The 13050-nt window shown below is 33.1% G+C and overlaps 1 protein-coding gene across 1 annotated transcript; it reads right to left on the minus strand.

The window, feature by feature from the left end:
- Positions 1-184: 184 nt before the first annotated feature.
- MRH2 (Armadillo/beta-catenin repeat family protein / kinesin motor family protein) lies at positions 185-12389 on the minus strand. The gene is made up of 21 exons (XM_039029589.2): positions 11940-12389; positions 10610-10710; positions 10209-10331; positions 9684-9869; positions 8699-8920; positions 8443-8611; positions 8148-8297; positions 7724-7812; positions 6657-6869; positions 6374-6508; positions 5347-5526; positions 4563-4742; positions 4009-4122; positions 3815-3943; positions 3596-3734; positions 3362-3454; positions 2838-2963; positions 2479-2604; positions 1584-1727; positions 1358-1486; positions 185-543 (listed from the first exon to the last, which is right to left on the minus strand). The coding sequence occupies exons 1-21, from the start codon at positions 12187-12189 to the stop codon at positions 407-409; spliced, it is 3135 nt and encodes a 1044-aa protein (XP_038885517.1). The 5' UTR covers positions 12190-12389; the 3' UTR covers positions 185-406.
- Between the last annotated feature and the right edge of the window lie 661 nt (positions 12390-13050).

A 13050-nucleotide genomic window follows, 5' to 3' on the forward strand; every position in this document is an offset into this window, starting at 1 on the left:
TATATCTCCTAAAGTCTAATTTAAAATTTAAAAAAATACAATAATGATCAAAAGTTTAAAAATAAGTTGATACAATTTTACCTGTCTAAGTTCTATGGAAATGAAAGATTGAACCTCCAACTTTTAAAGTAGAAAATCATGTGAATGACCATCGAGCCAAACTCATTTTAGCAGCTGGTCTAAGTTGATCGAAATGAATAAAAATTGATTATTATTTTTTTTTACAACGAAAAATGTTTACACATTACATTACTGCAGTTGGCATCCTTGTGGAAATGATTGGCCCTGCTAAAACACGGGATACTGTTGTGGAATGAGAGATGGTACAGACGGATTTACGATGTTTGAAAAACAAAGGGCAACATTTAAAAGCTGTACATCTTGTGATCTTGCTATTTGCTGCTACCTAATGAGCATGAAATGTGGGATTTTGCCGCAGCATCTTCCTCGCTAAGTTACGGATATCCTCTTTATTAGATTCCCGTGATATTCGCTCCAACTCTTTCACTCCCTCACTGCTTATAAAATCTGCTGCATTTTCCTCTGCTCATATATAATATAATAGGTATAGTTATGATTCCATTGGATAATGGTTTAGTTTCTTTTATTTTTTATTTTTGAAAGCTAAATTTAGAAATACTACTTCAGTCAAAAAGTTTCATTATCTTGTTATCCACTTTCTACCAATGTTTTGAAAGCTAAATCAAAATTTAAAACTAAGACCACATTTTTTGTTTTTTTTTTTTTTTGAAAATTGAACATGCTTCCCATTAATGTCAATTTCTTACGATGATATGTATCTTTCTTTACAATTCTTAGCTAAATTCTAAATTCCAAAAACATATTTTTAAAAACTATTCTTTTAGTTTTCAAATTTTAGCTTGATTTTTTAAAACAATGGTAAAAAATAGATAATAAAATAAATCAAAAAATTTTTGAGATGAAATGAGAATTTATATGCTTAATTTTTCAAAAACAACAAATTAAAATCAAATGGTTACCAAACAAGACCTAAATAAAACTAAATAAATAATAAAAACAATTTTTCTTAGAAAAATGTGATAATTATAGTAAAAAATTTGGAGGAAAAAAGTTTAAATTTCAAAAAACTAACCAGACCTAAATAAAAATAAATAAATAATAAAAACTTTTTTTTTCCAAATTTTGATTGAGAACTCAAATGTTTCTTAAGAAAAAATGTGATAATCATAGTAAAAAATTTGGAGGAAAAAAGTTCAAATTTCAAAAACATAATTTGAATTGAGTATGTGAAATTAGGATGGATAAGTAGGAGATTTCTTTGGATAACTTCATGTGTTGTACTCTTGACCAAAAAATAAGAGGTTTGAATCTTTACCGTTTTGTGCCAAATGACACAAGGCAAGCTCGATATGGCGCCGAGTTGATGCAGAACTAGTATGAGAATTGTTGATTAACCATGTAAGGGCACCATCCTCCATTAGCAGAGAACGGCCTTTCTTGCGTCCTGCAGCAAGCAATGGAAAATTTAGTATGGTGAAAGGGCAGCAGATATTTGTGTTTGACAAGAATTAATTACATCAGCAAAAACATATGGTAAAAACCTTGAACAATTCCCCTGGATTCACATTTGGCAAAATTTGCCATTCCCCTTGCAACTTGCGCAATAACATCATTATTGCCGCTTGTAACCATTTCCAGTAGAGCTTTAATACCTCCATCATCCTTTAGCATCTTGTGCAACTTTTCTGTTCAGCGAAAATTTCAGAATCAAATTTTATGAAATCTCTAACATAGTAACCTGAAAATATTATATTAGAGCATTGATTCACGATGGGAAAAAAAAGTGTACTATTGTATCAGGACTAGAAGTGCCAAAAAAAAAAAAAAACCAATTCACTGGTTTGCTTTGGTTTAGTTTTTTAATAAAAAATTGGACATCTTAGTTTGTATTTGAAGAAAGAAAAAATTATTAGTTCAAACTGGTTTTTGATTGAAAAAACAAGTCAAAACCGGACCAAACCATGGGTAGGTATATATAATCTTAAAAATAAACTCTAACCTCAAGGTCCTTTGAGTTAAAAAAATCAAAAAAAGAAAAATAAAACAAAAATGTCCGATTTCAATCTATAGAAAAAGAAATAGACCCCACTTTAATTTGAAAATAGTAAAAATGACCCATTCAAAATAAAAGAGAAAATAAATATGAAAAATTGGAAGAAAAAAAGAGAGATCTACCAAAAAACCAAACTGATAAATAAACCTAACCATATACAAACCAATAAGTTGATTTTATTCTTTATTAGACATCGATTTGGATCCCTTCTTTGTGAAACCAATCAGTTTGGTCTGGTTCTTGGTTGTTCCGAAAACTGATAAAATCAAACTGATTTTCACATAGGCCATAGGGCGAATTAAACAGAATAATTAAATCCAGGCTTCAAAACATTTCCAAATCTGACTTTCCAATTCTGAAAGTTGGGCAAGGTGGATTATTACCATTTCCACATAAATTAGCAAGGGCACCAGCAACCATGCGAAGAGTTTGGGGATCGTCTGTTCTGGATGCTGTTCTTGCCAATAGCTGCCCACCCCCTTTGCTCATTATTACGGCTTGATTCCTCTCTGAGTGAAGTCCCCAAAAAAATTGAAAATTGTTAGTGCATTTATGAATTACTTGGTTTAAAATATTACAATAGCATATGGCTACTTTTGTGTATGATTTATGAAGATCAATTATGTTGAAGGGGCAAAAAAGAAGAAAAATGCAACAAAAAAAATAAATAAATAAATAAAAAGGATCGAAGGAGATTATGAAACAATTCTACAAGTTTTTTGTTCCAAGTCGCCGAGCTTACCATTCATTGCTAAATTGGCAATAGCTCCCGAAGCCACTCTGAGAATTGTCATATTTCTAGATGATTGCAGTAGCATGAGTAAAGCATCCAAGCCACCTTCATCTACGATTTTTTCCTGATTTGAATCTGAAATCGATAAAAACCATCAGACCCAACTTCTAATGAATTATGCAGTGAGAGCGGAAAGAGCCATACATTGAGGGGGTAAACACATTCCCTTTAAAGTAAAATTTGACAAACCATATGGACACAATAAAGTATTATTTGTGAAATATTTAGTCTTTATCGTCCTAAGTTCTCTCCTATTTAAGAAAACCTACTTTACATATTGAATAAAAAGGATATTGATACTATCTCAAAACTAAGATGGTATTAGAGCTCATTAGCAAAACATGTATTTGGTCTAAAAAAATTTGGAATCTGACTCAAAGAGTGGTGAACCGAAAATTTTTTAGAGGCACGTTGAGGATCCTACATCAAAAAAGATGAAGAGACCCATAAATTATGGGAGAGACGATGCACACCTTCAGCAGCAAGATTGGCCACCACTTTCACAGCATGGACTTGGACATCAGAGTCTTCAGAAGTCAGCAATTGTAAAATCTTCTGAAGACCAACTGGATATCGAAGCCAATGAACTTCCATTAGGATATTTTAAAATTTCAATTCAGATTAAAAGAAAAAGGTTTTTGAATCTTGTACAAGTCCATAGCAATTTTCATATTTATGAAAATTCAAGTCTACTAACAATCTCTTACTTTCTTCACATATTTTTGCAATTGTTGCACGTTGACCGGAATTGGTCTCTTTCAATTGACCCGTCTTATGAAAACCCATGAGAGTTCCCATGTTGGAGGGTTCTCTGTGTATATTATCCTTCATATACGATTTCTTATCCTGGGATCAATTAATCATAACAGAAGACCATCAAAAACTAGAACGATTTTGATAAAGGGGAAGTGCATGACAAAATTTACCTCAAAATCATTCTCACTCATTGGTACAGTCCTTTTTATTTGAACCAATTCATTTTCAACAGTCTTCCTCTGCTTCTCTTCTGATAGAAGTTTTTGCCTCGTGATATAAAGTTCTTCCTTCAGTTTTTCCTAAAAATACAAGGATTTGTAAACAACTCATTAACAATAAGTTGCTACGAGTTACCCTAGCATACCTTCTCTTCCACTAGATTTTTGTGCTCTGACTTCAAGGATTGAAATTCAGTGAGAGTGACCTCATGCGACTGGCATGAACGTCTTAACTTTTCCTTGAGTTCTTCGATTTCTTCCTGCTCATACATCCAACAAAACAAGTGAGTAGGAAAATGATGAGTGCAAGAAGAATTTGGTCTCAAGTATATAGTTTCCCCTAGGCTGCGACTAGTAACACTTACAAAAAAATGAAACCTAATATATTTAGGCTCAACAAAAACCTAGTAATGCAGAAGGGTATAAGAGGCTTCAACCGAAGTTTTCTAACACTATAATTAGATTACAAAATCGTAGAAAGATGACTGGGTCACTTTAAACTGGATTGTGACATTCAAATGAAGTAGGGTGCTTGTTCTTGAGTCGAGTATCGATTCAGAATCATATTTTATATGAAATGTCAATTCATCAGGGGGACAGAGAGATGGAAATAAAATGCTTTACGAAGCTGTAATGATGTTAACTAAAGGTCAAATAATAAAGTTAACTAACTTTCAGATACATCTTTAAAGAAGTTAACCTGCATTGAATTTTGATGATTACTTAAGCAGCTCTTTGCCGAATGTAGCTGTTCTTCTATAACTTCAACGTGAGCATTCTTATCCTCTAATTGTTTCGTTAGTTCTGCCATTTTCTTCTCATATCTCTGAGTGGTTTCTGCAAGCGCCTTCTTATACGCTGAATTTTCTGTTTCATGATGCTATGCACCACAAAGAAGAAGAATAAATCTACTGGACACTACCAATGAATTAAAAGTAACGAAAATCAATCTTTTACATTACTGCTTCAACGTTAAGCACCAAGGCCAACTACAGTCTCAATAAAGGGGGAAGGAGAGGAAGTTAAAGAAGATAACAAACAATGACATGTCATCAAGCAACTGTAAGTGGTCAAATAATTCCATGTATGTAGCAACACTTCTTTCGTTTTTCTTTTTTTAGAAAAAAAAAAAAGGTAATAAATAGTTCAAACCACCTATTTTCCAATTTCAATGGAAGCATAAAATTTCAAGAACATTTATAAACAAGTGGAAACCAAAAAAATATAATAATAAGTATCAAACAAAATCGATCAAAACATAATCAGAAAACTGCCTACACTAGCAAGCAAATAAACTTTGCGACTAAGAGCTGCAACAACATATAAAACTAGCAGTAGTATTTAGCTCCGATTCCAAATTCACAATAATAATACAATACTCAGATGGTCAAATAGCAACGATGAAGATATAGCTAAAGAAAGTAAAGAAAAGGCAAGGCTTCCAGTTCCACCACCAACTATCTATAACTGATCAATTTACTGACCTGAATCGACTTTTTGTGATCAGACAAGATTTTCTTCATAACTTCTAACTCTTCCTTGCCACTTACAGAACGAGCATGCTCAACTTCCAGCTGTTTCTTCAAATCTGCTATATTCTTCTCATACATTTGAGTAGTATCGGCCAAAACTTTCTGATACGAGTAGTTTTCAAGTTGATGTTGCTGCCAGTACATAAAAAGAGACCATTATTCTCATAACCTCTTTGGTGCAAAGAAAAGTATATCCCCTCCTATAAGCCACTATTTCCAGTATAAGGGTCTAGTAGAATAGTTGGACATTGAGCTAGTTTCTATATAAAGTAAAGATTAAGAACCATATAAAGGATTATATGTTTCAGTTTAATTTATTCTTTCCCCTTCCCCCCCACCCCCACACCCATTAATTGGGTTAAGGAACCATATGTTACTGATAAAAAAAAGAGATAAGAAAGTGGAGGAAAAGCTGACTGGATCAAAACTAGTGACTAAAGAGTTAGGAGAAAAATTGGGACCAAAATTAATGAAAATAATAGAATTGAAAGCTGGCCGGACCAAGCTTAGCTCATTATGAGGACTACAGAGAGAAGCCAGGTGCTCATCGTGGATCATTAATTATATATGTTGTAGCAAGCAGAAGTGAAGACCAGACAAGAAATTAATCTTTTTAGGAAGCATAACATTAATTATAAAATGCAGCGTATCCCAAACTCAATCGGCCATCACAAATCATGTAAAAGTAATTGAAAAAGTAAAGGCTTGAACATGAGATTATCTAGCATAAGACTACTGAAAGTAATCGTCTTTCAACTAGCCCTACTGACCACCCTTGTGGCTAGACTTAATAAGCCAATAATTACTTGTTTTTATCTTTTTAGTTATTAGATAATAACTTACACCATCATCACACGCTAGGTTCAGAATATACTTCATAAAACAATGTAGCATCATGAGTTCATTAAACAAAAAGATAAGTGGTCTCAAAATGAAAATGTTTAAAAAGAAGTATATTATTTATCAGGATTGATAATACCTTACTGTGTTCTAAACTCATTTCCAGATGACTAACTTTATCACGCATTAGGTCATTGTGATCTCTTTGACGGTTCAACTCGGTTAATAAATCTGTCATCTCCTTTTCCATTCGCATATTCTCCTTCTCTAGAAACTGAAATAAACATCATCAGAACAAGATTCTCAACACAGGAACTAGAGAAAACCCTTGAAATAACATAGAATTTTAAATCCATATTGAAAATGAAATACTGGTACGAAAAAGGAACTTAAAAGAAGTGTTCAAGAGGAGAGATGGCTACCTCAGACCTTGTAATTAAACTATTTTCTGCTTCAGCAAAGGAGGCTTGACAATCCCTTAGCTCTTTTTCCAGTTTATATTTCTCATTTTCTCTTAACTTTTGTTGCCTATCAGCTTCTGCAGTGAGAGTGTCTACTTGATTTTCAAGCTTCCGGCATAAACTTTCATAATCAAATTCTTCTTTAAGTTTTATCATGTTGACAATCTTCATTGCCTGATAAAAGAAAAAAAATAGCAGCCAGTTAATGTCCTGAAATAAAATATACAAACGAAGCAAAATATTCTGATTCGTGATTAGGACGGTAGCAGAGGCAATACAATTTAATCATTTAGGAAATAAATGCGTAGGTAAGACGTGCCAACTGAAAATTTAAAATATTTGAAGATTCTAAAAGATAATCATAAACCCAATTATAAAAAGACACTTCCAGTGTGGCTGCTTTTATTGTTCTTTTATCGAATCCATCGCAACCTGCTTTCTACCCTCATTAATAAAATTGTCATCTGCTTTTATAAAAAAAATATATATATATATATGATATTAATTTCAATGACACTATTACCTTCTTGATTTGAGGGGATATAATAATAATAGAATCTTGTCTAAATGTTAAAATCTAAAAGTCGCCTTTTTCATCTCAAATTCAATGCACCATATCCACTCATTGACGGAATATAGATGTTTGCAGCATCCAAATGAGACTTTCAAGGCCAACTCTGAGATAGTTATGTTCATGGAAAATTGCTCCACCAAGTGTCGTGGCTAACTGTGATCTTCATTCCACTACTTAAAAGTATGAAGTGATCAGCACACCACATAAATCTATAAATCCAGTTTTCAGCATCCACTACACATTCAGACTGAAGCACCAAAAATCTTTAACTTTATCACGGAAAACAAAAAGAGAAAAAGAGAGAGAGAGAGAAGAAATGAAAGCTTATGTTATCCAAATCAACAGGAAGAGGGAACAAGCCCTCCGGCATTATTCCTTATAAAAGGTTTAAAAAAATACGGATGATTATAGTATGGGGATGAAACAGAATATACAATTAACATATCCAACTCACACGTTGTCCAAACATTATTGTGCTAGCAGTTTCTGCATGGTATCTTGAAGATGGTCCAATTGTTATAATGAGAGAAGTCCTAGCAGAACCTAATAGAATTAAACTTTCATTAGTTCATAAGAAAATTAAGAGAACGTTCGTGGACATAACATAAACAAACATAGTGTCAATCTTATAATTCTTCTTTAAAAGAATATAGAATAGCTAAGGACGTATACCAACCAAGACATTAGGCTCGATCAACTGATCTACTTGTCAATGTAATATGTGAATTTAAATCTAGGAGATTATAACATCGTGAAACAATAAAGAAAGGAAAAGAGAGGAAAAGAAACTCGTGTAGATGCTTGATATTGTAGCTATATATTCTTTATTAGAACTGGTCATGGGAGAATCAGAGCAGATGAGATTTCCAGAGTCGAACCTCCAAATGAATCACGAAGAAGTCTTGTAAGCTTAGAATCTCTGGTGGGTATATGGGTGCTATTTTCTGCCAATGCATTGATACATTTTCCAAGGGAAGTGAGAGAAAGATTAATAAATTTTGCCTCTTCAAGTAACTGACCTTCACTTCCTGCAACAAGAAGTACAAGTAAGGACAAGTTAAACTAGTTGTTCATGTCACTTACCATGTAAAGGGTATTTTTCTCCAACTCAAATAACATTAAGAGAAAGGGAGAAAAGCAAGGGTTGGGTACTGGCCATAAAAAATAACAAACCAGATTTATTTATTCTTTCTGATCCTGCTAGATCAACAACCAGCAGCTTGCTTTTCCGAATCATTGGTATGCCATTACCACCTAGAATATCAATTGCATGGTCGTTCACGTTCCCTTGGAAAGCAGTCATATCTTCATTTCTTTTGCTGACAGCTCTTCGTACATAAACCTATGAAAAGTGAATTAATAAATAATATTTATATTATAACAAAATTTGAAACCATTGATGAATATTAACATCCTATTGAATACCAACCATGAGGATTGCGTGACTTCGCGAACTTTCTGTATTCATTTTTGTATTGGCTGCATGGCGATTAGACTCGCTAATCTCCAGTAATTGTAAAAAATGATCTATATCTTGAATTTTGACAACAGTAGCACCAGGAGCTGATACTTCTCCAGTTTTGGGATCCTCATTAATTGGGATGTTAACCTTTTCAGGAGCAAGCAAATCTTGAATGGATTCCATATACAACTGAGAACAAATAGAGCACAGTAAATTCTTATTCATCTGGAAAAAACCCTTAGACTGTCCAAAGAAGAGCTATTACTATTAAGCATGCAACGGAAACATGCTTGTGTCCAAAATGTATGAGACACAGAGATTCAGGCTTGTTCATATAAACTAGATTTTGGACTTTCTTCTCCTTTTTCTTTTAACTTCAGTTCATGAGCAAATAAAAAATTAATAATAGTAGAGGAAAAAAAACTGAACTTTTAGACTTCTTTTAAGCATATAATTAGGCTAACATATTTGGTTTTAATTTTTTTTTATAAGATTGAACCTTTTAGAGATTTACTTAAAAGAACGCACACAGAATATGCTGCACCATTAGAAAAGGACAAAAAATTCGTAAGATAGAAAGTTGGAATACGAAGAGCAAAGGAGATTTGAGACTAGTTGCATAAATCTATATATTACTGTTCAACTTTGTGGAATTCATCTATCCAATATTATCAGCTTTTTTTATATATTCTTCCAACATTTTACAGCTCTCCAGTCTTGCCTAAACAGTTTCAAATGGTCGAGATCAATCCAAAATTAACCAAACAAAAGTAGAACTATAAAGCAAGCTCAAGAAAATAAAGAGTAAATCAATTCGTCCAAGTAATTGGCTGCAAGAATCTACTGACACTAAAGTTTCCAGTGCACAAAATAAAGTACCAAGAAACAAAAACAATCAGAAAATTTCACAAAAGTAGTATGACAATCACTATTCATGGAAGCACATGTGTACCTGCAAATAGGAAATTTCCACGCTATCCGAAGTAGGAGATACATTGGCAATTATGTCCTCCAGAGCTCTAACCATGATACCACGCTCAGATGCATCTTCTTTACCCATCCTTCCAAGTGTGTAAGTCTTACCAGTACCTGTTTGACCGTAAGCCATAATTGTGCCATTATATCCATTTAGCACACTCTGCAAAAAGTACATCAAACCTATTAACATAAATACCAACTGGGAAAAGATCAAGAAACTTTCATTAAGGGAATGAAAAGAGACTAGCGCTCTAAGATGCAAAAGGATACAACAAAACATATGTAAACAAAAAACCACAAACAATTTAAGACAAACTGAATGAAAGATGAAATGATAGTAACCTATACAACAAGGAGAACCATCAAATATGGGAAGCACACCAGAAATTGTCTATGAAAATTAAGATCACATGCACGTATACAGCATTTGAACCACAACACGACACATCAAACATGATATTTGGGGAATTCTCTATGACTTTGCTTATCAATCACAAACCTCAACAACAGGTTTTGCTACCACTTCATATACACGCCTTTGAGAAGCAGATTCCGTAAAAACTTCATCAAATCGATATGACTCAGAACTCCAGTTGTTTTTTCTCAATTTCAACCGCTTCAGCTACATGGTGAAATAGAATATAAATAAATAGGAAATAAAGAAGATCATTACAACCACAGCTAACACGAAAATAAATTAAGAACAACACTTGGAGCACATGGACCATGTCGAAAAGTATGAACTCCAACTTAATGTTGAATAGATAAGCTTTTTCATGAAATTATTTTGTAATTATGTTGAAAATTACCTCATTTTTTTCTTTTTTCTTTTTCTTTTTTTTTTTTTTTTTTTTTTTGAAAAGTTTTAAAATAATGAAAAGAGACCAACGCTCAAATTACCTCTGGTTGTAATTCAACACAATCAGCAAAATCTGCATCTGAAAGAAGATCCTCAGTATTTCTAGGTCGAACTCTAACAGCCACTCTCACCCGCTGAGAATCTATCATCAAAAGGTACATGTGTCAAAAACAAAAAAAAACAAAACAAAACAAAAAAATTGATCCAGAAGATATGCTAGCTTCACAATTGCAGGAAAATCATTTTCAAAATTTATTTACCAAAGAAGCTAAACAATTCAAGCATTGACAGATGGATGATTCGAGTAAGATCCTAAGATGACTGTAAAACCAGTCTGGTTTGGTTAAGACTTGATATATAACAAGGAAATAACACCCCTAATCAAATTAAGCCTTTTGTATGTTATATTTACATTAAATGTTAAGTAATAATAATGATATTCACCTAAAAGGCTAAAACTTTAAATCGACAAATATACTAGTCAACTGCTTGTGGTATGAATTTATCACTTAACTAAGAAGCTGAAACCAATAGGTTTTCATATTGGAATTTACACATGCCATGGACTATCTTAAGCATCGTTTTTCCGGATAAGGACTATCTCCGTGGAGTTTCTGTGGACTATAATTTACTCTTTTTCCACTAAACGTTTAAATTCCCAACGCCCAACAGAGTTCACTAAACAAATGTTGAATCGCAATAACACACAAAAACTCTGTTGGTCGTCGATCAAATATCTTCAGAGTGATTGAGGTAGCAGTCATCATATTACGCCAATTTTTTTATCATTTTAGTGCTGAGTCCTACCAAAATGATCGTACCGGAGAAAATATAATCATTGTATGCTTTACAAGTTCTTTAAGCGTCTTTCTCTTAATTCAACATCCGGCATGCTAGCCATTCTCGTACTGCGCTCATCACAAGAGAACAGGGATATACATAGAACAAAGTTTAGTAACAAAAAGAATTGCAATTTCGAACTGTGAGTCTAACACATTCCGGCCGCTTACCTTCCCTCAACTATCTTATTTATATTATGGGCTCACTTCGTGATCACAATTTCGTACTTAGGCTCCAGAGATAAGAATCCGCTCACTCAACTGACAAACAACATCATAAAGTTGCACATACAGAGTCAAACTGAGATGTGCCAGTTTATACTCGTTCAGGAATCTAAATACATCATAACATCAAGGAGAAGACAAAAAAGCGGAATAAACAAATCATACTTAACAAATTCCAAAAGCAACACAGCACCTAACACGTATCAAACCGAAAGCAGTTTAGAAACAGAGCAGCACGACAAGCATCCAAACCGCGCAAGCAAAGAAACAGACACACAAAGAGATAGAAAGTGACAGAAATCAAGACCTTCATCGCCGTCAAACGAATGAGACCTTGAATTAGGAGTAAGAGAGCGTCGAGAAGCATTAGACGCTTTATTACGAACAGAAGAATTAAGACTCTGTCCATGACCAACACTTTTCGAAGCAGAAATGGAGAAAGAAGAGGAGCTATTATGAGCAGGAGAAAGCGGAATATGATGATGAACACCTTGCCTCTCGGACCTCAAAGAAGACCTTAAACCATTACCGCCAATACCACCACCATTCGAAGCCATTTCTCTTCCAAATCAAAGATTCCGATCAGAGCATGTAGCTCGAAGCTTGAGATGAAACTGAACACCGAAAATCGAGCGAACATTTACAGGAAAAGGAAGAATCCATGGCGGAATATCAAAGAAGTTGAGGCCGGCACGTAGAGAAGAAGAAGAGAGAACCGGTTCCCGCGTTGGCAATTGGGTAACGTTTGGGGCGGCAGCGTTTATTTATTGAATTTAAGATTTATAGTTATTATTTATTTTACTGTCACTATTATTATTATTATTTGACTCAAATTAAATTGGCATTTAATTTGAATCTCAAAACTAACCGAATCAATCCCTCTTCTTTTATTACAAAAAAGATAAATAAATATACTAATCAACTTTATTATCTTTTTATACATACATATATCAACTTTATGACGTCATTAATAAAACTAAAAACTAAAAGTATACTTTCTCCTTGTTTCAAAAAAAAAAAAAAAAGTGTATTTTCTCCTTTGTCCCCTTTTAATTTGTCTGTTTGTTTGTGACATTGACACCTATGTTTGGGATTTTCTTATCTAATTTTTTATGAACATTTGTTATATTTTTATTTTTTAAAAAATACTAAAATGAACCTATCTCTATTGTTCATACATCCCTCCAAATTTCCTTTAAAAAAATTTAAAATTTTCATTCATTCCTTTTTTTTTTTTTTTCTCTTGAGAAAACTTCTTTTAGTCTCAAAATTTTGAAAATATGTGCATTCAATCTTTACTCATGACATCGCTTTTTAATCCTCAAAGATCTTAAAATAAGTATATCTGATCACTGAATTTTCAAAATGTTTTTAGTCTTCAAATTTTAAGAATAAGTTTAAAAGGTCCTTTGTTTTTT

The sequence above is a fragment of the Benincasa hispida genome, chromosome 4 (assembly GCF_027475165.1).
Source record: "Benincasa hispida cultivar pf3 chromosome 4, pf3_genome.v1.1, whole genome shotgun sequence".
NCBI lineage: Eukaryota > Viridiplantae > Streptophyta > Magnoliopsida > Cucurbitales > Cucurbitaceae > Benincasa > Benincasa hispida.

Bases quoted from the DNA above. Each gene is read 5' to 3' on its own strand.
- MRH2 (XM_039029589.2), bottom strand. From the start codon at position 12,189: ATGGCTTCGAATGGTGGTGGTATTGGCGGTAATGGTTTAAGGTCTTCT. The intron at 5,527-6,373 runs GTATTATCAATC...ATGTACTGGCAG, and splicing joins TGAGTTTAGAACACAGTAAG to CAACATCAACTTGAAAACTA. The intron at 1,728-2,478 runs GTAATAATCCAC...TTCGCTGAACAG, and splicing joins TGCTAATTTATGTGGAAATG to AAAAGTTGCACAAGATGCTA.